This window comes from Gambusia affinis, linkage group LG23, assembly GCF_019740435.1.
Source record: "Gambusia affinis linkage group LG23, SWU_Gaff_1.0, whole genome shotgun sequence".
Classification (NCBI taxonomy): domain Eukaryota; kingdom Metazoa; phylum Chordata; class Actinopteri; order Cyprinodontiformes; family Poeciliidae; genus Gambusia; species Gambusia affinis.
Genome location: NC_057890.1, coordinates 16,877,817 through 16,904,600, shown reverse-complemented (window position 1 = coordinate 16,904,600; position 26,784 = coordinate 16,877,817). Strand labels below are relative to the sequence as shown.

At 39.3% G+C, this 26,784-nt stretch overlaps 2 protein-coding genes across 14 annotated transcripts in view; one reads left to right on the top strand and one right to left on the bottom strand.

The window, feature by feature from the left end:
• phf21b (PHD finger protein 21B) overlaps nucleotides 1–26,784 on the top strand; it is a 65,934-nt gene that overhangs the window by 1,185 nt on the left and 37,965 nt on the right. For 3 of the 12 annotated variants that reach the window (XR_006369855.1, XR_006369853.1, XR_006369854.1), the window contains exons 3-5: nucleotides 2,389–2,497; nucleotides 11,806–11,979; nucleotides 17,282–17,413. Coding sequence is in view for 6 of the 12 variants with exons in the window: in XM_044108952.1 (XP_043964887.1) it covers nucleotides 2,389–2,497; nucleotides 11,806–11,979; nucleotides 15,726–15,833 (391 nt within the window). In the remaining 6 variants the exon portion in view is untranslated. The other 9 variants (XR_006369856.1, XR_006369858.1, XM_044108953.1 and 6 more) reach the window with 8 other exon arrangements.
• nup50 (nucleoporin 50) lies at nucleotides 1,475–6,838 on the bottom strand. 2 transcript variants are annotated; one of them, XM_044108949.1, is made up of 8 exons: nucleotides 6,664–6,838; nucleotides 5,044–5,122; nucleotides 4,883–4,966; nucleotides 4,619–4,808; nucleotides 3,403–3,978; nucleotides 3,196–3,277; nucleotides 3,004–3,122; nucleotides 1,475–2,221 (listed from the first exon to the last, which is right to left on the bottom strand). In XM_044108949.1, the coding sequence occupies exons 2-8, from the start codon at nucleotides 5,110–5,112 to the stop codon at nucleotides 2,022–2,024; spliced, it is 1,320 nt and encodes a 439-aa protein (XP_043964884.1). In that variant the 5' UTR covers nucleotides 5,113–5,122; nucleotides 6,664–6,838; the 3' UTR covers nucleotides 1,475–2,021. The 2 variants fall into 2 exon arrangements, with proteins under 2 accessions (XP_043964884.1, XP_043964885.1); XM_044108950.1 differs by having other exon boundaries at nucleotides 5,044–5,117.

The following is a 26,784-nucleotide window of genomic DNA, read 5'->3' as shown; positions in this document are numbered from 1 at the left end:
ATATTTTACAAAAAGTTACTCAATTAAGTGTAACTAGTTCTTATGCAACTCTAGTTAATAAAAAAAAATCTATATACTTTTTAGTTCAAGTCACATGATTAGACATCTTTGGTCTGAGGTCCAGTAGAGCTGAAAATTTCTCAAAGATTTTCTTAATTCTAAATCAGCTTACTCTCCTTAAAAAGAAAGAAACGTAAATAATGATTCAAACCCATTTTTAACTGAAGACACTTCTGAGTTGGATGAGTTTTAGGAAACGTCTACAAAGTATCAGAGCATAAAACGCTTTAAAATTTACAGCTTAACTATTGAGCTGAAATTAACGGGACACTGATATTTCTGGTTAATAAATTCCTGAACGGATTTTTAGGGATTATGTTGTAAACATTTGCAGTGTTTTGTATCATCGTAACCGGATGTTGTAATTTGTCCGGTCCCTAATGTTTAACAGCCGGTGTTGTTCACTTCCGTTCCGCTGTTTAACTCCCCTCCTCTCCTCGGCAAGCTCAGCACCTGCAGCATAGAAACACTACAGCCCCGTTTCTATGGCTAATAAACTCCGTTTATGTCGAACATTACCACTTTAATTTTTGGCAGACTTGGTAAATATTCAGGATAAACAAGCTAATATGCTACATTTATAAGCATACTTTTGTTTTTTTATGTAAACCGGGGCGAGTCATGGTGAGAACTGGGATGCGCTTATTAGCTTCTCTACACATTTGAAGTGTAGCCTTGAATGCAAATCCTGGCATAAATACTTAAATTCGTGAGTTTTTTTGTTTACCTGCGCAGTCATCTCGTCAGTGTTGGTGGAAATATTCGGAACATTTCAGCCCCACCCTCCCCCAGCAGCGAGGGGCGTCCCAATCTTTGCTAACAGCGGGAGGGTGAAGAGATGCGTCTGTTTGACCTACAGACGGAGAATATTCTGGAACACACTTAAACCAACATTAAATGAATGCGTATAGGAGTGTTTTATGTATTAAGCTTATTGAGGGGGTGTAGTGTTTTAAGTGTTCCCCTAAGAAATGAGACGTCCTTCCACTATAAGGTACGTCAACAAAACAAACATGGCCGTCATCCTGCGTTTTCTACATTTTACTCAGTTTAACACCAAGTGCAACAAACAAAACTCACAGAAAAAGCCACTATATCCAAGCATATTATTGGTAAAGTTAAGTGGAAGGACAGAGTGCATTGGAACTTGAACTTTGGAGGATTTAAAATTTAATAAAAACAAACTGAATTCAACCCAATGTATTATGTAGACTGGCAGTGTAAGCATTATGCCATGAATGCATTCTGATGTGTTCAAGCATTTTGAATACGTCAAAATGCTTGAACAGGCCATGTTGACCTATGAGGAATAGAAAACAAAAGCTACTAAAATAAAATTTTGAGCTTTACTTACTTTTTATACAAACTTGTCATTTAGATGCTTTTGAAAACAAAACCAGGTAATGCCAGCCAGGATTGTTTGTTTCCTTTTATTCTTTACAAATGAGTCTCATCCTGAAGGCCAAACAAAGGACACTTGGAAAGCCACAGTTCGTGTTTACAGGACAACAGAGTAAAAGTGTTTTGATTCACTCCCACACCGTTTCATTCGAGCTTCTGTCAGAGTAAAAATCCTGCAGACACAATAAATAGTTTCCAGAACATTCACTCAGCAGATTCACTCTTAAACGCTCCTTAAAATATATATATAAAAACAAAAATTACTGCAGGTGTATAATTTGTAAAACCAAATCGACTGGCCCTTTGTTTGGAGGTTCACCCCCTCTTCCCAATTTCCTCCAACAAACCGACTCGTTTGGATCCGCGCTCCGGTCCTGATCCGTTCGGTCGGAACAGAACTGGGACGGCAGCGTGGACCCAGAGGGAATGTAGTCGCACTACGACCTGTTTCAGATTTAAACAAAAACATTTCACAGCATGATGACTGAACAGCTGATCTAGCAGGATGAGTTGGAACAGAGTGAGGGTGACTGGGTCAGGCGGCGCCGCTTGGTTCCGCCTCAACCTTTCTTCTCCTCCAGCGTCTTCTGTAGCTCGTCGGCGTCCTCCGCGGTCTTCACTCGGATCAGCAGGGGGACGGCCACGCTCGGGTTTTTGTCGTCGACGGGCGGGTTCGGCACACAGACCACCATGACGTTGTTCTTCCCGACCCGCGAGCACGGCAGGGTGGGCGGCACAAGGATGTTCAGCAGGATGTTTCCTGACCAGGAAAAAATAAAAATAAAAATCAAACTTTTATTAGCAAACAGATGAATAAAAACTCTCAACTTTTTGTCTTCAATTTAAGGCTTTAAAAGCGACTGAAGACTCGGACTAAACGTTTTACGTCAATAAATCAGACTGACTGCACTTCCTGTGTTTGTCCAGCAGGTGGAGCCGTTTGACCACTGCTCTGAGGTGGCTTCTGCAACGCCTGATTGAAAAGTTTCATTTGCCTCATCTGATCAGCAGCCCGTTTATGAGCGACTTTGATCAGGTGAGTTGAATAGTTTACTACAGATTAATTATTCTGAGGGTCTGAAAACAAGATTCAGCTGCTGAGAACATGGAGGATGATAAAATAAAAATATTTAAATTAAACATGTCCAATCATGCAACAGCTGAGTTAATATCATTTTGAGATCATTCAGCAAAAACTGGATCTATTTAAGTTTATCTGATCTCCCACTGCAGCGCCACCTGGTGTGAGATCTGAATAAATCATCTTTCTCTACCCAGGTTGTTATAAACTTGACTGAAACAATAAAACAAGCAGGTTCATCTCAGTAATGTGATTCAAAATATAATTATTTGAGTACATTCAAAAAGTTAAATATCATTTATTTCTGCTAATTTTGGGGATTATTGGTCAGTTAATAAAAACACTAAACTCAGTTTGTCAGAAATGTTCTCATTTTCTGGTTTTACTGAGATGAACCTTCCTCCTCGTCTGGGACGCGTTTACTGGCTGGCTGATGGTGTGGGAATTTAGAGGTGTTTTACCCAGGTTGGTGTCGGCTCTGACGATCATCTGGGTCTTCCCCTCTGCGGTGCGTTTGAGGTGCAGCGTTCCCACGCCTTTTTCTTTGAACTCCGACTCCTTCTTGTAGAATAACTTACACCTGATGGAAACGAGGAAACGCTCCGTTATTTCTGTAAATGTCTGAGCGCCGCCGCCGGAGTTTTCACACGTACTTCTTAGAGTAGAAGGCGTCGTCCTCTTTGATCTCCTTGACCTCTGGTTTGGGAGGCTCCTCCGATTCTTCGTCTTTGTCGTCTGGAAGGAGGAAAGAGAGAAAAAGTTCAGATTTCTTCCAGTAAACAAGAAGAACAGCACTAATGTCCGATTTGAAGCAGAATATCCCAGAACAAGAGTTAAACGCTGGCGCCCATGTTAGTGACCTGCAGCTGGAGGATCTGAAGTTTTGGTCTCGCCAAAGGACAATGCAGCCGAGGGTCCGAACGGGGAGCTCTGATTGGATGAGAAGGAGAAGCTGGGGACAGACGGTTTGGATGCCAAGGACCCCAGGGCGGGTGCGTCCACCTTCTGCCCGAAGTTAAAGGAGACGCCGGCAGGGAGCGGCGCCGAGCCGGAGCGTTTCTGACCCGGATCTTCTGTCGAGGTTTTACTGAAGGAGAACAGAGCCACTGAGGAAGAGGAGGATGATGAAGAGGGAGCAGGAGGAGCGGGGCTGGAGGCTTCTCCCTGCTGCGTCTCCTCGGCTCCGTACTGCCGCTCGATGCTGGCCAGGTGGCGCTCGTAGTCCCTGAAGATGGGGTTGAGGTCGCACAGCGGATTGTCGTTCACATGCTTGCTGATCCAGTCGCGCACCGACTGGTTGAGCGCCGTCAGCTGCCGGCTGTACTCCCTGCTGCGGCTGCAGGGGGCGGGGCTAGGGCCGGGGGCGGAGCCATTGGTCTGCTGGGCCACGATGTCAGCGCCGGGCTGGGCTGAGGACGGCCCATTGAACGCCACACCTGAGAGGAGAGAGAGAGAAAGAGATGGAAGTGATCGAGGAGCAGGAAGAGAGAGATGGAGGGGGCAAACAAGCCCCGCCCCCTCCTCATCGCACTGCATCACAGAGCAGCAGAGAAGCCTGGACCTCATGAAGGTGCATGTACTGCAGGTGTGTGTGTGTGTTTCCTAAACATGCTGGATTGAATGTAAAAGATCAAAAATAAAGAATCAGACTATAAACAGCAGATCAGACATCAAAACTGGAAAAGTCTGTTTTTGTGCTAAATGCTAGTTTAATCTACTAAATAAAAGTATTTTTTTTCTTTGTGGTTCAATAAATTGAGTGATTTAGATCATATTTTACACATTAACAGGCTAAAGATATTTATCATTATCTTTTTGAAAGTGGTACAATAATCTCAAAAAATAAAATATAGAATCTTTCCTTTCCTGTGACATGAATCTGAAACTAAAAACCTGCAGAGCTCATCCAGATGTTCAACTGAATGTTTAACAGCTGGAGACACTTTTACTCATCTAACATGATTTTACCAACGTGATGATAATCTGAAACTCGTGGTGCATCAACACGAATAACTGCCGACTGTTTGTTAAAGATGAGGCATTCAGTGTTGCTACGGTAACGACAGCTTTCCTCACCGGCCTTTGCAGCAGCCGGGAATCCTCCAAACGAAGGCGTGGAGCCGGTTCCGTTGCTCATGCCTCCGAAGCCTTTAAAGCTGCCGGTACCTCCGAACCCGGAGAACCCTGTGAGGCTGCTGGAGGGCGGGGTCGAGGGCATTGCCATGGAGAAGCCTTTAAACCCTTTGAAAGCTCCTCCCCCTTCGCTCTGAAACACAAACAGACCTTGGTGAGTTCAGCGGCTAGCAGCGGCTAGCGGGGGGAAACAGGAAGTGGTTCTACCTCTCCTCCAGTGTTTCTGCGTTTGGCCTTCTTTATGGCGCGGCTCTTCAACACATCCTCACTCGCAATAGAAAACGTCCCGGCCTGGTGGAGAACAGCCAATCACAGGTCAGCAATGTTGCCTTCACATACAAAACGACAATGCGGCGTCGTGAACCTACCTCCTCCCCCTCCTCCTCCAGGTCCCAGTTCCTGTCTGTCAGCTCCTTATCAGCGATCCTCTTCGCCATCACACCTGCTCTAGGAGAACATCACCATCATCGTCATCAGCTGGAGGAAACTCTTCCTCATTCCATCTGGTTCTGATTGGCTGCTTTAGATTTAAAATGCAGCTTCAATAATTAATAGTTACTCTAGACGACAGTCAGGTGGACTTTTATAGAAACTTCCTACTTTCAGTGAGTCGGGTCACAGTTTTCGTTCAAGTCTCAGATGATTCAGTTTGTGTTTTTCTAAGGAGCATAATGCATAATAGAGCGAAAAATTTACTGAAGTACAAGATTAATCCTTATTTTCACCCTGATCTGATATTTTTAACTCAAGAAGTAAGTAAACTATGTTGTAAGTAAAAGTAGTGCAAAATAATGTAAAGCAAGCTTAATTTTAGTGTTTTAATCATATAAATAAATATTCTGTTATTTTTTGCTGCTGCCACAAAGCCAAGGTAACCTGATGAGAACCAATAAATGATTTAAAGAAGATAAAAGGACAATATTGTTCAGCACTATGAATCCAACAAATACAGAACCTCTAGTGCGTTTTAGTAAAAAAAAAAAATTCTAAACGTTTCAATAACATTTTGTAAAAAAAAAATAATAAAAATTAAATTTAGAGTATCTCTACTCTTGCTTGAGTAAATGTTCTGGATTCTCTACTCAATGTGAGTAACTTAACTGCATGAAGAACCAGTTTAGTTTAACCAAAATGGCACCAAACAGACCTACTGTTTACGTTAAAGTGAGACCTCTTTTTTATACACAATCTTTGTTATTATAAAGTTGTTTCTTTTTGACATATAAACACATCAGTTACTTTAGGTCTTGGTTTCATGGGTATAATGTTGAAAAATTAGAATTTGGAAAAGAGTTAATTACAAAACAAATTCAAGTTGAAAAATATTAATTTCGATTAATGTTTTCATTTCAGTCTTTAAGATACCAGAATTTGGTAATATCTTCACATTTTTATGTTTACCGCGAGTTATTTTAAATATTAAATCAGAGGTCCTGATCAATTAGTTGTAGTATTTATTACTGTTGAGTACTTTTTACTTGAGTGAAAATCTGTTACAGTAGTGCTATTCTTACCTGGGTCTAATTTCTGACCATCCTCCTCTGAGTTTATATCGAACATTTTAAAGCAACCAATGTTGTGAATCAACACAAGATGCAACAGGAAATAAAATATTAACACAGCTACGAATTAATTCCAAAGATCTGGGAAAATCTAAACAACTATAGTTCAAATAATGTTTGCAATACCTGCCGTTATTGGCAGTTAACAGCGAATTAGCCTCATTTATTAGCTTTCCTCGCGGATTAATCATGGATCAAAACTCAAACTTCCAAAATGTTCAACTTTAATGGGATGTGCTGTTAAACTTGTATTATTTTAGATTGTCAGACTCTGTTATGATGCCGCTGTTGGACTCGGAGTACAGTGTTAGCTCAGCTAGCCGGCTAGCCGCGGCTCACCGGGCGGCCTGTTAGCAGCTAACAGCTAACAACCACGTATAAAGCGCTAATATCTGTCTTAACCAATTTTATTAAAGGTAGACAAACCTTTAATACGGGACAAGTTCCGATCTCTCCCTCTGAGCGACTGTCTGGCTGATCCAAGTGAAGCAAACCGTTTTAAAACCTCTCCTAAATTCACTGGAATCGCCTCAGTGTGTTTCAAATCAGAGCCGCCATTTCACACAGCCGCTGAGTCCGCGCGCCCCACCTTTTCCCGCATGCGTAATAAGAGAAGCGGCATTCGTTCTGGGATTTGTAGTCCACAACCGGAGGAACTTATTGTGCTGAATTCCAGTCGCCCCAAACAATCATGTTTAGGATCAAAGAACGAGATGCTTTTGTTGCCAGTGACCTGACTAAATACTGACGATAACTTTTCTGTTTTGTATTAAAGCAACTTTGTTAGTTTTGATTCTCAGGCAACTCAAATTGTTGGGAAATTTCTTCTGCCATCATCCGTGACTTTGAAAAAAGCTAAAGAAGCTTCTGTTCTGGATCTGCTGTGGAATCTCTGCAGATTCATCTTTAAAAAACTATTATTGATTAAATAAAAAGCATTAAGAAAAACTCTGATCGTTTAGCTTACACTCTTACTTGGTTTGGCAAAAAAATAAAAATCCTCTTAGTAACTGTTGCAGTTAAATAAAGCTCTACGTTGACCAGTTATGTGTTTTAACTGCAAAGACTGTAATGAGATTATAATTCAGCTCAGCATGCATTCCTAAAACAAGTTAGAAAAAAAAAAACTTGGCTTCTGGATCAAAACTAACTTTCAACATTTGAGATAAGACCTGCATGAGGTAAAGCCTCTCTGCTGCACTTATCCTGCTTTGATTTAACCTCCACCCTCACAGCTTTCCCCTTCGGCTAAATTGTGCTGTTTGGGATTTGCCAGTGAGGCTGTTCCAGCTTTTCTTCCATCTCCCAGTTACAGAGCAGGAGAAAATCACCAGGATGAAAGACGCCAGGGATTGGGGGTAAAATGGTGCAGAGTCGGGCAGCAGATGGCTCGTCTCCAAGCTTTCAGGATGCCGCTCGGCTCTGCCAAACAGAAACAGGTGCTGCAGAAAGAAGGAAGTGAGCTGTGGGGCCCAGCGGCAGCAGGAGACCCCCTGACCAGCTGGCGAGGAGACATGGAAACACTTGGCAATCGGAGAAATGAGGGTAAAACGTTTCTGTGAAGCTGACTGACAGCAGCTTTTTAAAGGTTTTCATCAAATCTAGCTTCTTATTTACTGACACAAGACAACTTAATGATTTGAAATGTTATTCAAATCAGAGTTTGATTCTTTAAGTCCACACTAAAGAGAGTTTCTCCCTGCTAAGGAAAAATACTGCCTCAAAAGACTATCAGTTAGTAACTTCCTGCTAATTTTTCAACATCCATTTTTCTTTGTAGTCATCAGTAAACAAACAAGCTAATTCTGTTAATTCATCCAGAGTTTATCTGAAATCCAAAGGTGCTTTTATTGTATAAAAATTACTGTAATGTCTGCATATTGTCTAGACATTAATCTAGTAAATTGTCCATGTGAGTTACAAACAGTATCAGTCTGAGGTTTAAGCCCTGAGGGATTCCTACAGGAAAACAAACACGTTGCTTTCTGTTCGATAAATATTATTTCATCTAAATTTTTTATTGTTTTTATTGTTTTCAGCTAATTGATCTCACATTTAAAGACTTATCATTCTGTTCCTCTGCAGTGACAACATAATCAATTCACTTCTTAATATTCCTCTATTTTTGTAAAGAAAATAAAACATTTTCACCTTTAAAACGGAGGCTTGCTGGTTTTCAAAGCTTTCCCTCCATAGAGCATCTGCATTTTCTAACTAAACAAAGCAGGAGAAAGTGAATTGTTTTCACAACATCTCTGCTTTTACATTTATATGTTCAAATATTGAGCTGTTAGGCTGCCAATTGTTTTCCTCTCAGCAGCAGCAGATGGCCTCATCGCTGATTCTGCACACATGGAAACCTTGTAGGACTGACAGCAGATTGGATTTCAGAAGTCACAGAAAACTGTTTTATTTGGCTGACAGCAGCAGGAGCCTCGTTTTGCTTACATTTGAGGATTGCTAACTTGGGGGAATGTTTAATAGTGTTATATCTACAGCCAGGGGCGGTCCTAGCCTGTTCGCTGCCCTGGGCCAGCAACATTTTACTTTCCTCATCTGAAAAACATGGCGCAGGTTTATGGGATTTTTTTTTTTACAGCGTTAAAAGTGCAAGAAAATATTTATTTTTACCACGAGGGCCAAAGTCGTTAAGCTGAAAGCACTTTGGGCCACCAAAAATTGCACGGTTTTTTAATAACGTCTTTAAAACAAACTCTTGGTGGCTTTTATTCATGTCGTCTGCTCAATACTGAACTAAGTAATTTTTAATTTGATTAAAATGAACAAAATGGTTCGAATTTTGTTGATTTGTAAGTCAAGGCTCATAGTTATGTTTTTAGTGTTGCTTTTTTTTGTATATGAGAAGTAAGATTTGTTTGGAGAAAAAGTAGGTCACGGTTTGTGGTTCTAGTTGCTCCAAAGTTGAGATGAATGCAAAAACCTCATTAATAGATAAAAATATTCTTTTTTTGTTTCTAATCTTTTTAAGAATTTGTTATTTATCTGTAAAAACTGTTGAAAAATGTCCATCTGCATCAACCACCTAAGCTTGCAGGCCAGATTAGCTCCATTTGGGCCGCCCAGGACCCTTCAAAGGGCTGCAAATGGCCCTCAGACCACACTTTGGACACACCTGCTCTAAATGATACTGGTAAAATTTGATTAAGTGACAGATATACTGACAGCAAACAGCTGTGGTTGCCTGAATTCCACTGTAACATTACAGGTTAAAGTTTTTATTCTTTCCCGGTTAAATAGTGTTGTCATTGTTGATTTTACGGTTAAAATGATGCGAGAGTCAATGTTTTAATGTAAATGTTTTATGTTTTTCCCGTAATTAATATTAAAACAACCTATACAATGAATCACTTAAAGTAAAATGTACAAATTACAAACACCAATTTATTTATGACAACTTCATTTTTGTGACATTTCTCCTGTCACAGTTTTACTTTTTGTTAAATATACAGATATTTCCTGCAGAACGTTATACTCTGCAGTTTGTGTTTGAAAACTGGACACAGTAGTTATGAAATGAAGCATCTAGAACATGATTTAAAGCTGTCAGTTTATTTCCAGTGAAGGATCACTCTCACGCTGGTATGTTTTACCTGTTAAATGTGGATGTGATTTCCTGGTCATGAATGTAATTTCCTCTCCACCTTGTTGAGAACCAGCAGCAGCTCCGTCCCGCTGTGCACAGTCAGCCGTCATGTGTTGCTGAAGATTCGGGGCCCCCGGCTCAGCAAGGGGCTCCCGGACCCAGCGTGGGGCCCCTCCCAGCTGGAGGACGGGACAGGCGGCAGCTCAAAGCGAGTCGGGCCGGGCTCCTTGGATCTCAGCAGGGTCGGGATGTAAATAACCGGGCTTCAGAGCCGTGAGCAGAATTAATGACCCGGTTTTACCTGAGCGGGATCAGGAGGTATCGATCAGCAGCTGCCAGGGGATTTCCAACATGGCGGATTAATGTAAACGAGGAACAGCAGAGCTTCTGGCAGGATCCTCATGTGTCATGAAAACAATCCTTCATTCATCTTTTTGTTAATTCCCTGATTCATCACATCAGTTCAGTAGTTTACTCATTCATTCATTCATTCATTCATTCATTCATTCATTCATTCATTCATTCATTCATCCTTTTACTTATTCATATTTGAGTTATTTTTTTCATCTGTTTTATCATTTATCTAACAAATTTTTTCATTTATTAACAAATTTCTTTAAGTATGTTTATTCACTCATTCATTTACTCATTTATTTATTTCAAATATTTCATTCATTCATTTTAAAACCCAGCAGTGAACAGACAGAAACCTAAAATCGAGGGTTTTTTGAAGGGTTTTGTGCAACCAGCAGTCTTCATGATTTCCAGTTTGCCCTGAGATTTCTTCCTCAGACTAATTATATGTGATTAAATCATTAACATCTGACTGTCACTTTATTTAATGCAACATTTCATACATCTCCGCTCTAATTGCCTGCTCAGCTCACAGATCTACAGCTCAGTTAGGCTCAAATGCAGCTGTAATTGGCTTGAATTAATTACCGGGTCATGTGGACATTAATTACTGGAAATGAAGCAGAGCTGATGTTTCTTAATGACCTTCAAAGTTGGTTTCATTAAGAGAAAAATAAAACATATTTAAATTATCTGAGCTTTAACACAGAAGTCGAAGCCTTTTAAAACAAGATTCAGTGGAAAAAATGTGCATCAATAGCTGCAAACAGATTTAAAAAGACTCGCATGAAGCATAATAATCCCGATCTCCTTGAATGCACCAGTATGTTCTCTCATTGGCAGCATTTTGTGCTGGTTGAATGCTGGATTTCCTCCAGATACCTGTGATGTTTAGATTCAGCCTGATGTTTCAGGTGAGTGACGTGCAAACCGGCTGCTATTGACTAATGGACATGTGATATGTTCATTATAAACTGTAAATGAATGAAAAAAAAAACAAATAAAATAAACCTGTTTAATCTGTGAGAATAGAGTAAAATATAACAATACAGAAACAATCTAAACAAACCAGGTTTTAATCAAGTTATCTGTAGCTGTGTTTCCAACTGACCATTAAATTGAACCATTTGACATTTCAAAAATATATTTGCTTAATGGAAACCAGGCAACTTTGGAAAAACTCTCCTTAGTTGATATGAAGTTTTGGCGCTAGGATGAGAGTTTTTTTTGGCTGTACCAAAATTGGTTTATTTTGCAAAACTGCAATGGAAACATGTTTTTCACATCGCATGAATCGATCAACAACCGGATGTTGCTACTGGTGCAAACCATGAAGAAGAAGAAAACAGGAAGTCATTGGAGGACCACAGCCTGCATGTTTTTAATGACTTATCATGTGAACAAACTTATTCACATGTGATTTTAGTTTTGCTTCTTGCTTAATGGAAACACTGCCATTGCAGTATTGTGTTTTTTTGACTTTAGTGGAATATTGACAGAGGTTTGCACACATTTGTAATAAAAACACTGCTAATTATTTTTATTAATATCAAACATAAATGTCTTATTAACATCAGTTGATTGAGGATCTGCTTGTTTTGTGTTAACAGGATTTCTGCTGCTGCTTTTCGGGTCATCCTGACGTCCAGGTGCAGATGAAGGCAGAGAGGCAGCAGTCTGTCGTTTCTCATCAGTCGGAACAGAAAAGATGCAGCAGCTGCATGAAGGCGGCGTTTGATGCCTCTCTGCTGGATGCAGCTGCAGCAGCAGTTCGCCGTCTGAAGGTTTGTAGGAGTTCCTCCTCCCTGCTGCTTCACATCCAGCTCCCACCTGGGAAATATCACTCCGATAAACACATTCACCCATCAGCCTCGTTAAAGCTGCTGATTACAGACTGTTTGCTCTGATATGAAGTAGCTCCACAAACACTGAAGGGACTCAGAGATAATCAGATGGAGATGATTGAATTATACTGATTAATAATGAATTCAGATCAAACAGGAGCGAAGACACATTCCTTCTCTGACATGCCTGAACCAGATTAATGGATCTTAACCAGGGAGGTCAGGCCTTTCTTCAGGTATATTGTTGACTAAAGACTCTAAACTGTGTCTGGATTGAAGCCATTTTGAAAATGTCCCATTTTGCTTATTGGATTGATTCATCTGAGGTGGTTTGGATGATCAGGATTTATCAAACAGCTTTTCATCAATATCCTTGAGTTTCTACTGCAGCTAATCTTTGGTAGCTCTTATGGATTGGATGTAAAAACTACAGCACTAGAACTAATCATTGAGCACTATTGCAAACAAGTAAAAACTTTTTGGCAGTACTTTTAAAAATTTATCTGAAAAAAAAGGGAAAAAATGTAAATTGTACCATAAACCTCTAAAACGGTTTTTAAGAAAATGTAAATAAGACAAAATAAATAGCAGAAGATAAAAAAATTACATTTTAATTGAATTTTAGGGACAGGGAGGATTTTTTTATTCTTAAATTGTATGGCAAATTTTTAATTTTTTGACTTTTCTGTAGTTCCATACAAATAAAATGAGAACTGAATTTTAATATAACGGGGCAATATGGCTGAAAATACCAAATCAAATTTACGATTCTAAATCTATTTTTTACTTTTCTTGAAAAACAAAACAAATTACAGAAAATATAGTCATTGTTTTTCAAAGTTGACCTGAAATCAAAGTCCAACAAATACAATCCTCCAAAACAAGATGGCGGCCCTGGGTGTGCTGACATAACTCTAATTGGTGAAAAAAATAATACTACAGATTCTCCAAAATGAAATCTTCACAAACAGAAAATTCAATGTATCACCCAGCTCTAGTTTTAAACTACAAATATTTTTATAAATTGTTTTTTTTCTGACAGTGGGCTGCATATTTTCCTTCCACGTTGAAAATCCTGTTGAATCAAATCCGATTTCATGACTCTGCTTGTTTATTTTGCAGCTTTCTGCCTCCTTCTGACACACAAACACACCCTGAATCATCAATGTGTCAGCACATTATTGCTGCCTGACAACTACCAGCCAAACTATCCACTTTTCTGCCTCTCCCATCAGACGGCTAATTTTATTTATATTTCGTTGTGAAGCCACAAGCTTGGAGGCAGAGCTGCTGGCTTTATCTGCTCGGCTGGGCGCCAAAGCAACTTTGCAGCAGACTGTGTGTTTATTTATTTTTGGTGAAGTAAAGGAAATAAGCTCTGAAAGAGAGAAGTGGGTCATCGCCTCGCTGCGGTGTGTGATTGTTGAGAGTATCGCTTCAGCAGCTTTACCTTCACACTGTCAGCAGAGCAGCAGGAGACAAAAAACATCCTCTGAAGTCTGACAGGTGCAGAGAGCTGAGACGCTGAAGAGCTGCGATCCATTCATGTTATTTTAATTTATCCAATTACAGACAGAAACTCTGTAAAAAGGTGTGAACAAGTAAGAAAATCACAAGACTGATGGAAAACAATGTTCCTCTTATAAAGATTGGAAGGGATTTGTGTCTTTCTTCCTCCACAGAGCAGAAAATCATGAAACCTTTCAAAGAATCTGGAGCCAGAGGTGGAGAGCCGCGGTCTCTGATCCCTCTGCAGCATGAAGTCACATCAAGAATGCAAACCTTTCTGTGAAGAAAAGAAACACCTTGTCCAGTTCTTTGGTGAAGCAACCAGTGAATGCACCAAGAAACTACCTGGACAGGAAGCCGGTCAGAAGAATCAGCAAACAAACCAACCAATGGCACCAACTAGGAGAACCAAGCAACCAATCAACTGAACCAACTAAATGAAGTAACCAGAGAACCAACCAGGAGGATCTCTCAGAGTTCCCATACCCCATCAAGATCAGCATTTACTGACATTAGAAACTGACTTATGGTCTTTATAATCTAATGTAATGTTTATAATCTTTGAGATGATTTGGGAGCATAGACAAAACCTCAACACCTGATATGAAAAGGTTGATTTCGTCTTAATCAAACCCAACAGTCTAACTGACGGTGAGAATTGGCCCAGGCTTTAATAAAGCCAACATGAGCTGTGTGTGTGTTCAGGTACATTTCTCTGCTCTGATTTCTGCCGCCAGCTCTCTGACTGATCCTGGCTGACATTTACCTTTTATAAGCCCAAAGACACAATCCCTGAAAATGTCACAGTATCTGTTCATCAGCAAAACAGGAAACGTTGCCCTCTCCACAGCCTGCAGGCGGCAACGCAGGTTGTTGAGCAACCGTTTAAAGCTCTGGTGATGGAGGACCACTGGTAATATCAGGACACGTTTAACTGGTGGCAGAAGTCTCTTCTGTGTACAACTTGTTGGTTGGCCAATGCAGTTGTCCAGAGGTTCTTGGTTGAGTGAAATGACTTGGAAGTTACTCAGCAGCAGCTGTGATAACAGCTGAGTTGGTCAGTTGGCCGGTAAAACTGGTGAAGGAAATAAGCTTACAGCCTCTTGTTGTATTTTCATTGTACCATGAAACCAGCAGAGATGCAACAAAAAGATTCAAACACAGACATCAAACCAGAGACTGAGAGGCTTTAGAGAAAAGTCAAAAAGTGCTTCAATGGCAGGATGAAAAACATGTAGAATAACTAAATAAACTATCAAGAACACTACTCAGGAACCCAATAAAGAAACCAACAGAGAACCAATTAGGGATCTAACAACTAGGAAATTGATCAGGATAATCAATCTGGGAACGACTAAACAAGGAAACGCCTTAACCAAAAGAGTCAACCACAGACCCAACGAGAGAACAAATTAGGAAACCTTAAAGGAAAACCAGTCAGGGAGCATAACATGAATCCAGTTTGGAAACTGATCAGAAAAATCAACCTGCAAAGGAACTAACCAAGGAAACAACCTGGAAATTAACCAAAAGAGTCAACCACTGGAACCAACAACAGACCCAACAAGGAACATAGCAAAGAATCAATCAAGGCACAAGTCAGAAAGAAATAACCAATCAATCAATCACTCAATCAATCAAGAGAATTGATAATATAACCAACCAGTGGATGAAATGTGCCTTCCATCCAACATATTTGGATGTTGTGTGCTGTTGTTGATGGTGTGAAGGTTATGAAGCAGATTGTTTGATAAATACTGATGTATTAAATTATAATCCAGTTGTTTCATTATTGCAGACTGGAATTCTATTTTTATGTCGTGTAAAATGAAGTAACGTCCTGCTCAGACTAACCTGATAAATAAAATGAAAGGATTTCAGTAAAAAAAAAATTCTTCCCTGTTCAGTGTTTAATCTCTCAGTTAAAAAATGTGTTACAAAGCAAACTGAATTACCCAGAATAAAAATAAAAACACCTGCTCTGTTTTCTTTATTTTTATCCACATCTGAACTCATAAACTCTATTTCTGTTGCTAATGTCTTTGCTCAGAACTGGAGGCAAATGAATGGTGACGATCACACAGTGATGTTCAGACTGTTTGTGTTTGTGGCCAGTCGAGCTGCCCGCTGCAGGCTGTTTGATTTCTAAATATCCCACGTTAAACATTTCTCGTCAGGCGGACGGCAGGATCAGCCAGGCTTCGCTGGGTTCTGCCAGAAATGACAGATGGCTGGTCCAGGCCTGGCCCGAGGTGGACTGTGAGATAAAACTAACGTCCAGCTGATAGAAAGTCTGTTTGGGTTCCTCCACCGCTTTAAAGGGAAAATCAGTCTGATGCAAACTTCACCTGATAGCTGCATGATTCTCCTCTTTGGGTTAATTCTGCAGTGGTTCAGAACATTGTTGATGTTATTTAATCATATTGATAACCCTAAATTTATTTCTATTTCCACAAATGCAACCAGTATGTTTATGTCTTCCTGGCTGCTTTTCCTAATTAATTCTCTCCTTGTCTTACAACTTTAGAGGTTTGCAGTTCTGCCATATTTAGTTGGGTTTTGTTTTAATTGTTTCATAAACGTAATCCAGCTTTAAACTTCTTTATAACTTTCTTTCTGACATATTAGCTGTGTTCTTCGGTCTTCATGATCCTTTTTCTCCGCTAATGTTCTCAGACAAACTCTGTTTACCAATCAGGTAACTTCTGAAGGCCATTGGTTGCTCTGGGTTTTTAAGTTTACCAGTGTAAAAAGGGCTGAATAAAAATGCATGCCAGTTTTCTGATTTTTATTTCTAAAACAGCATGTGTTATTTTAATCTCCATTCTTTTGGGATAAAATTCAATAAAACACTTTGATGTTTTTCTTTGTAATGTTGCAAAAAATTAAACCTTGTGGGATTGTGAGCATGAGCTTTTGTTGTTACTGTATTAAATACTCATCTTTAGTTTAATCTTGTTGGTTGTTGTTGACTCATTTTTTAGCTTTTATCTTCTTCCCGGTTTGTGTGGATTTTTTCAGCTATATTATGTTTTTCAGTCTATTTAAAGCTTTTCTAGAAGTTTGGAGGAAAACTGAAACAAAAGCTTTGTCCTTGTTCTCCATCGTGGATGATCAGTAGTCCGACCACGACCTGAACGCCACATAAAATCCAAATAATGGTTGAACAGAAGCACTGGGTGGTGGGGGCTCAGAATGACCTTCCTGCTGCAGCTCTGCAGGAAAGTAAATGAAAGTAGAAACAGTTAAGCAGCTGCTGTCTTCATGTGAAGTCTGTGTCGGTGACGGAGCAGCACCGGGAGGACTTCGGGAGTTTCAGCCGTTCAGCCGTGAAATGGAAATTAGCAGCGGTTGTAGCAGCAGAGCTGTCCGGCTGGGGGAGGGGGTTAGCTGGAGGGAAGCTGCCGACACTGCTGTAACTTTACTCAGTAATTCTGGTCAATGTTTACACGAGCTAAACCTTTTTCAGCTCAGCGGTGTTGTTGTTGTTAGCTAAAATGAGGAGTGAAGCTTGGATAGAGACGATTCCTCTGTCCATGGTGCTACTTTCTCTTGTTTTACTTCTCATTGTGACTTTAAACATACTTTAAAACACCCAAAAGGATTGTTTAGTGTCTTGTAGCCCCCATATTTGTTTCACTGGGATGTAATTGTTCATATTAAAGTTGGTTCCGTCGACTAAAACTACGAAATCAAACATTAACTGCCATTTCTGATTCTCATCAACTCTCAGATCACATACTCCTGCGAGCAGCCCCACCCCCTCTGCTCCTGACTGGCTGTCCTCCCTGTCGCTCTAAGGATACAACTCCTGATTGGCTCAGCGCTCCCGCCCTCTTTCCATCATTGACCAATCATCGCTAAGGTGAGGTGGGAAGAGGAAGGAGGAGGTGTGGGTAACGCAGAGAGAAATGGGGGAGAACAGGGAGGATTTCTGAGAACAACCTGAACCGTTTGACCTCTTTGTGTTTGCAGAGCCAACTGCTTCATAAAAACATCTTCATTTAGAGGCTTTTAAAAGTCAAATCTACATTTTGTCTTTTGTACTTCCTTGCTCTCTCTCAGGAAGTTGTAACTGTGAATGTTCATGCTGCCATTTTTAAACCTGCTGTTACACTGTGGTAATGATCCATGTTGGAGTGTGAAGAAACAACAGAACTGTTTAAAAGTTAAAAATAAAGCAAAAATAAACCCCCAGTTTACTAAAATACAGTAAACCAAATCAGACCTTTATTAGTTGAAGTATTTTACTTGGATTTTATGGGATAGACCAAACAAAGTTGTGTAAAAGCATGATTTAAAATTAAAATTACACATTGTTTGCACTGAACTTTGTACATTTATATTAATTTTCTTTTCCAAAATAAATGCCAGTGCAACTAATTAACTTTAAACCCAATTACCAATAAACCCCATCTCTGAACAGATGGAGTTTGTTGGTAAACTCCATCAGCTCAAAGAAAAGTTCTAGAGAAAGTTAGTGCAAGATAAGGTTATAAAACAATATCTCAAGGTTTGAACGTCTAACGGACTGTGATTCATTATTCAAAAATGGCAGAATTATGACACAAAAGTGACAGGCTGGGCAAGAAGAGCATTAATGAGAGATGCAGCTAAGAGGCTGAGGGTAACTCTGGAGGTGCTGCAGACACATGTAACTCAGTTGGGGTTGGAGCTGCTGACAGTACTTGACATATTTTCCTTTTTTGTGTAGACTGGAAAGAAAAAACTAATGATTTGTTACAAATCATAGGGCACTCAGCATATACAGGGCAATCCTGGGAGAAGATATGTTCTCTGTTTACCTGAAAACAGGACAGAAAACCTAAAGTGTTACCCAGCGCAAAAGCTGAATAATGTTGAAATAAGTTGAAATGGTCTAGTCAAACCCCAGACTCAAATCCACCCTAGAATCTGTGGCAAAATATAATGTGTTCAGATGCTTTCCACTCAATTTGATTGAGCTTGAGTTGTGTTGCAAAGTGAAAGGGGTAAAAATATTCATCTCTAGGTGTAAAAACCTTGCAGTGGAGACTCTTTGGTCAAACTAAATCAGAATTATGGATGGTTTTGAAAAGAGCTATCAATAAGTGGAGTTGTTTAAACTGAAAATAAAATGTTGACGAATAAAAAGCAAACATATGTTCAGGAAAACAAAACACTATTTTTGTATTAGTCCAACACAGTAATGTGAACTGTAGTTCAAACATAATGAAGTTTATTAGGTGAATATATTCCAGTGAACTGTGACAGCAGTTTTCATGAGGAGGGAGCAGAATACAACAGCCTAACCAGAAAGACTGTTTCTCCTTATATTGCATGACTCCATGTAATTCTCATCCACCTGCTAAAAGCCCAGGCAGAACTACTGGCTGCTACAAGCTGAGGAAAATAATCCACAGTTAAATATGAATTATTGAGCTGCAAGAAACTGAACTTTTTATGAGACAAGCAGAGAAATGTGAAAGTGGTTGGAATATAACTGTTCAGGGAGCAGAAAAAATGGATGCAGTCTTCAATGGGAACCAAAGTGTAATGGCTGAACAGTTCAACCAGTATAATATTAAGACTGATTAAGGTACAGATGTGTCTCTGCTCACCTTCTTGCTTCTTATGTGTAAATCATTTTTGTTACTTTTTTAATCTCCCAGTCAAACTAAACTTTATTGATGAAACACTAGCATTAAAAAATTGATGATTTTATTCACTTAAGTTTTATTTTTTACAATTTCAGATTGAGATCCTGCTTGAAACATATTTTTGGGGTTAGGTAAAGTTAAATAAAATATTGTTTGAATATGTGAATCAGTTTAGATAACTAAATGAGAAGATATGTGTGTTTTGTGCATTAATGTGGCAGTAAATATGGCTCGCATAGCCGTATTTCTGTCTGAATTTGTTATATAGAGAAAATATATATTGTACAGCTGAATAATAGATAAAATGGCAAAGACAAGCAATACATTTCTAACAATAAATGTTCATTAATACTACTAAAATAATATATAGACATGTAAATATGTATAGAGCGAAGTTATTTTGTCTCTACAGGTATAACAAAAACACTTTGTAGCTCAGAAATCACTCCTGGCTGTGATTCCTTTACTTGACTCCATGTGTTTAGTGCGCATGCCCAGTCAGTGGGGGTCTGCTCCATCCGGGAACTTCAGAATTACCATTGACAGCCGAAGCGCAACTTTTCCTCAGGCAAAGTGAAATCAAGGCGCGGACTCGGACAAAATATAGTCCCCGTTTTTTAACTCGAAATTACCGAAAGGAACGGCGAACCGGTACCGCTTTGGACCCGTCCAAGTTCTACTGTGCCCCGGAGAGCAGCCGTGCCGGACTCGGGCCCGTTCTGTGGGGTTTGGAGCACTTTTGGAGACGGGCGGAAAGTGGGTGATGAGTCCCAGCCTGTGTAAAAAGAAGCGAGAACTTGCTCTGCAGCCTGGAGTAGTTCTTCTTTCAATTGTTATTGTCGCTTTTAAAAAAATCTTTAATTCACTTAAACTTGGTCTCGGCCGCGTCCAAAGTGGGAGAAAAGTGTTTTCCTGGTGGGAACATGGAACTACAAGGCCTACAAGAGGCGCTGAAAGTGGAGCTCCAGTGTCATCAGGTAAGTGAAACATGGTGTTGTTTCTGTCCCTATTTATCGCTGTTTGGGAGAGTGAGAGATCAAACACTCCGAGGGGGAAGGAAAACTATGCGACATGCCGCTGAGAATGGGAATGTCTGTCACTTCCAAGACCAACAATTAAAGCTACTTTTCTGCACTACTTTGTCCGGTGATGGAGGCTGTTTTCTGGGAGAATTTGGAGTGTTGATGCGGGAATGCTGGCTGACTGTGGCGATCAGGACGCGACCTGAATATTTATGAGCTGCTACAAACTGAGCCCGCTTTGTTACCTCCCTGTTTTAAACTTCACACACTTTCAGAAATCCGTGATTTTTTTAAATTTTTTTTTTCTGCTGCCGAATTGTTTTGAAACTGGGATGGAGCTGGACCCACAGGTTAGCGGTTTGTTTCCGGGCTTCCAGCCGGTATGGCTGGCTGCTCGGCGGAGTGAGGCAGAAACTTTATCAGCATAAATCTGCTCCGGTTAACATCATCAACTCTCTCCCAGAAATAACCCAGCCTGCCTTTTTATTCGTCTCACATTGACTTGAGTGTTGGGAAGTTTCTTCAAACAGCCCCCTGGGGGGAGGACTGCAGCTCTGAAGTGTCCGTAGCTACGCATTGGATGGAAAAGTGGCCATCTTTTCTTCTCAAACTTGTGCAATGTTGAAAGATTTTAGCGTCCATTTTGAGTGGGTCGAACGGGGCTGAAGTTGGTGTGCGGATGGAGGTAGTCCAGTAAAGGGCCATTCCGCAGTTTTTAAGGCGTCTAAGCTAGCTTTAGCTTGCTCTAGCTGGTAAAACAAAAATATTTGGACTGGTCTAAGTCTTGCTAGAAAAACCCAGTATTTAATCGGGGTTGAACTTTAATGAGTTATTTTACACTAGTCAGACATTCTTTCTAACACAGTTTATGACCAAATATATATCTACAGCACTTCTGGATAGATGCAAACTACATTTCGTTGCTTGTACTTGTGACAGTGCAATGACAATAAAGTTGAATTCTATTCTATTCTATGATTTATGCAACTTTTATTAGTTTTAATTGTGTATTTATGAATATTAAACATTTGATTCTAGTAGGTATGGGCTTTTATTGTAGCAATTATAAGAATTTTGATTTATCATAATAAATTACAAGTAATGATGCCAGGTTGTTACTATTTTATTCAATGTTTCTTCCAGGAGAGCATCAATTAATTAAAAAATATAATTAAATTAAGTTGTTCTGTACAGCTTACTGATAGAATTCATGCTGTTTTATGTCCCTGTTGTGCTAAAGAAGCCTATTACAAAATGTTTGCTGTTTTTAAGAAAGTATTTGTGTTTGTGGAGCTGTGAGATGTATTTATTGTTCCCTAAAATGTCTGTGAATGATTATTTTTTTGTTATTGTGGCAACAAATACCACAAAATATTGTGATAATTTCAAAATGCGTTCCACTCACTCCTAGTGTTTATCAGAGAAATGGCATTACTTTGACTAGTCCAGTAACTGCTGTATATATTTATACCAAAGATATTCTTTCTGATTTATTTAAACCTTTATGAATTATAGAAACGATTTTCTGCCCTTGGTGATATGGACCTTCACTGCATACTAGTAGATGCAATATTTATACCAGAAAGGATTGTTTGAAGTGCAGTAATTGTTGGCTAACAGTTATGAATTTGCATTTTTCACATTAATGCTCAATTCAAAACATCACAACAGAAAATAGGCATAGTTTATGATTAATATAACAATATTTACTAATAGTTTTGCCTTTGGGATATTTTCTAATACTTTGTAGACATATTGTAACAGAAGAAAAAGAAAATATCCCAAAGGATAATTTTCTGACATAAATAAAGCAAAAAGTTTGTTTTTGTATAAAAAAAAGTTTTCACAAACATCAGAATGAATTTTTAATACTGAAGTTGGTTTAGCGTCATCCAGTTAAAACTTTATTTTAGATGCCACAAGGAATCCAGTCTAAGGTTTTTGGCTATTTACAAATAAGAAAGGTCGCAAATATTCTAAACTGTGTTTTGAAGACTTTGTGTTTAGTTTGAAATACATCAGATCCAACTTATTGTATTGTAAAGTAGATGAGTCCTGTTTATGGTGGAAAAAGCATTAAAATTTACAAATGCAATAGTTTTCATTAATCTGTTTAGAGTAATTTATGCTAGTCTCATCTAGATGCGATATATTGCTAAACTGTCCCATATAAACTTTAATTTAAAAATACAAATATAGTTTCTTATGCATTAGAAATGATCCAGTCCAGTTTTGAGTCATCAAAGTATCTTAAATTTCAAAGTGGAGCTGCTGAAATCCAGCACAGAGTCCCTTTAAAAACAGCGGAATGCTCATTTAGTGAAGCAGCTTCAGTCGGAAGCTTCGAATCAGACACGAACTTCAGCAGGTCGACATGTTTCAGGAGAGCCGGAGAGAGTATGTGGCCTGACTCAGACTTTTTCAGCTCCGCAGCAGAAACCAGCCCAGCCTGGATCCGTTTCGTGTTAAAACGCAGTAAAACACTTCGCTTTGGTTACTTTACGCTTCTGTCTGCTGGCATTATTTCTTCTTCGGTCACGTGACAAACATCGATCCGTTTGATTCGCTCTTAATCACGCTTTCACTTTTCTTTTCTTTTCTTTTCTTTGTTGATATTTCTTATGGCTGTGCTGCTGCGGCTCCTTCGCGGTTCCTGTCGGTAACTTTGCGCGCAGTGCAGCCGGGGAGGAAGCAGCTCAGGGCGGATGCTGAGCGTTCAGCACCACGGTCAGCTCCTCCTGGTTCTGCTGCTGCACCGACCCAACTTCCACAGCAACAACATCCAACACTTTTCCCGTCATGCTTTGCTTGTTTTATTATTTTCTTTTCAAGCTTTAGTTTAGGGTTAAAACTTGTGTTTAAAAGAAATCTATCTCTGTAGAACAATGAGGCGTAGGAGGGTGAATCTTTTTATCCTTGTTTTTGTTTTTTTCTTTCTTTTTTTCAGTTTTGTAGTGGAAGTTTCCATTTTGAGAGAAAAATGGGGGTGGTTTCTCCCTCCACCCCCTCCCACCTCTCTACAACATGGAGAGTAAAAAAAAACTCTGCAGAGTTTAATGCAGGAGGAGGAAGAGGAGAGGAGGGGAGGGGGATGGGCCCCATTCATGCCTAACATTACCATTTTGATTGCTTTGATGCTGTTTTTGGTTTGGATGGAGGGTAGGGGGAGGGGAGGCAGAAAGCCCAGTCAGCACTCGCCGCCTGGCTGCACCGCCACGTTTCTAACTGCTACACTCATCTCTTACTTTCTCCCTGCTAATTCATGACACGCTGCTTTTCTTCCCCATGAAACAATCCCACTTTCTCACTCCAGTCACGTTCAGCTGCATATCTTTAAACCTGTTATGACGCTTTGCACGCCGTTTGAGGTGTCCCCACCCTGAAAAAGATTAAAAAAAAAAAAAAAAAACCCTGACTGCACTTGAACACACCAGAGATGACCTCTACCTGCCAGTCTGTTTAAAATGACACAGCAGCAGCAGGAGGGGAAATTGACTAGCAGCAGAAATGTTATTTTTAATGATTATTAATTAAAGTAAGCAACTTTTTAATTCACATCATCCTATTTTAACTAAAAGGAGTTAAAACCGCTTGGACTTAAACTCATTTTATTTCATAACAACAAATTTAAAGTGATTGATATTCATAAAGTAGTGCATTATTGTGACAGGAAAGAAGAGTAGCATCAATTAATCACATGATAAATTTGTTTACAGAGATGTTCTGATCATTCTTTTATTTGTTTTTATCTCCATTTTATTTATTGATTTTGGTTTTACTTTGGATATCTTAAATATCTTTCAGTTCCAGTCTTAAATGTTCTTCACAAAATTAAAGTTTATTTGTTTTTTCAGAGAGAAAACTTGCATTATTATGGCTTTCCAACCAAGGACTCGAGTCAATACAAAAAAACCTTTATAAAACTTTCTTTATATTGTTCCGCAATTCATTATGCATAAGTAAAGTGTACATGTCTTTATTCATTTAAAAATGTTTATTTTTCATAATTCAGTGTGGTTTGGGGATGGAACGGATTAAAATAATTTTAGTTATTTTAAATGGATATAATTAGTTTGCTATTTGAACAGATTGATGTTTTATCTCGATCACAGAACAAATTAAACTCGTATCTCGAGCTCCTGCTGTACTTAAACCATTCCTTGTTTGATTTTGGAAATGTGCTTGTTCTGGTTGACCTTTGACCTTTGGGCTGGTCCAGAGTTCCCATGAGCCTCTGGGATTGGAATTGAACTGAAAATGGTGTTTGTTCCAGACGGTTTGGGCCGTTGATGTGATGTTTCCTCAGGTTAAACATCTGAATTTCTCTTCATTTTTTTAAGATACTTTTTGTGATATTTGGGGAAAACTAACTGAATGGAAACCTTTAGACTGATTTTATAGTAAATATTTGATTCTAAGGTGCTAAATGTTGCTAACTATATAAATCATTAAATAAATTCTCGTCTGAGCTCGTTTTCTGTAGCTGGTAATCTGGTCCACCATGGGTTTTTTTGAGTAATCTGCATTGATTTTTCTGCTAAAATGTTCAGCTTTTCTCCTGCTTCCTGCACAAAATCAGAGGCCTTGTTATCTGATCCTGAGCCTTTCTGTCTTTCATCTTTTCATCTTGTTTTAAAGTAAACAAAGTCTAAAGTGTGTCATTAGTTTGTTCACATTCTTTTCATTTTGTGTAGAGATGACACACTTCAGAAGAAAATAGTTTAAACGTTTAAAAGAATAAAAATTGATTTTTCATCTTGAATGCTGTAGTCTAGTAACTAATCATATTTGGTTCAGAAACTTTACTAGAAAGTATCACTTCTCTTAATTGAGTAAAATGTCTGTATACTGTGAATAACTTCACTGAATGAAGAACAAACTTGTTTTAACCAAACATTCACCAGATGCACCTGCAATTTTTTTGTTAACATTTCATAAGTTTTATATTGAAAGAAACTGATTGAAATTTATTAGTTCTTCTTATTTTGTTGTTTTTACAAAATTATAAATTAGATATTTTCATGTTTTCTTTTTAAAATGCCCAAATTTTCATATAATTTAATATTTTATTTGGTTTGATGTAATTTTTAAATATTAAATGATTGATGTTTTCATCAGTTACTCAGTATGTGAGTTGCTTTTTTACCAAATACTTTTTATTATCACTTGGCGAGAATAAATTTATACCATCAGTCCCCAGGCAAACCTCCAGCTTGAGAATAAAAAAAAAGATTTATTTGAAACATACGCTTATGAGTTTTTTTATGTTAATTGTAACATTTAAGTTGAAACTTCCTGAGTAAAGTCAGTGGAAAATCTGATCTGCAGCAACACCATGAGTTGATCTCTGGTCGGGTTTCAGTGTCAGGTTGAGCCTGTAGCGTCTCTGAGGGAATGTGAAAGTCCACAGTTTTTTGGGGGGAAAACCTGCAGGTCGTTTCATGGCCCCAGTTTGAAGTTTGGAGGTGGAAGTTAACCCTCCTGTTGTTTTCTGCTCTGCTGTTTATCGACGGACGGACGGAGATGGGAACGAAGAATGATCAGAAACTGGGAATAAATTAGGAGGAATGACGTGAATTTGACTCTCCTCGGGTTTAAATTTGGCCTTGGACGAATCGATTCCTCCTGGTTCTGCTTGGTTTGCTCTCCGTTGCGTCATGGCGGCGGGCCTCACCGGCCTGTCAGGCAGCAGACGGGGGGGCTTTTAGAGCCTTCGCTCTGGCTTTTCCCCTCCGTGGTGAACCGGTGGATTTCTCCCTGAGAAGAGCGAACGTTTCGCTTCAGTCCGACGTGTTTCCGGAGCAAACTGTTTCTGAAACAAAACCCGCAGCTCCTTGACTTGAAAGCCGTCTGCAGGCAGCATCCGTAACCATGGATACGACCGCTTCTTCCTCTCCGGCTCTGTGATCGTCACTTTTGGCTGTTTTTTGAAGTTTGCTTCGGAGCAGATCCGTTTAGAGAGCGAGGATGATGATGTGGAGGCATTTTAATTTAAAATTAATGTTCTAATTAGAACTGCTGTGATTCTGGACGGTTGACTGAGCAGACTCTATCGCTAATTTAGTCTGCTTCCGGACCACTGGGATATTTTTGTTGCAGGGCAGGTTATCCGCGCCTTCTTAAAAAATTATCTAAAATTGATAAAGACTTTACAATGTTTTAAATTAATTAAGAAATAAAGCTGGCATTAAATAACTTGATCAATAGTCTTAAATTCTTTTGTGGCAGGACTTTTTATGAAGTTTATTTTTCACGTGAAACTTTTCTGTCAGGCAAAGTTTGAGTCACCTGCAGACATCTTCATTACGTTCCGTCAGGCGGTGTAGGCCATGGTTTAGCCTACTGTTAATAAGCCTTGCTGGCTTCATTTCAAGTTTATTTCTATCGCACATTTCGACAACAAGACAGTCCAAAGTGCATCTTAAAAACGCCACCCTATCACAGGGTAAGTGTAAATTTATAGCTAGTTGGACGGACTACATTCGTCTTCGCCAGTGGATCACTTTTGTTGGTAGCCTGTGCTATGCTAGGAGTAATACAGGGAAAACGAGCTAGGCACTACTACTACTTAAAAT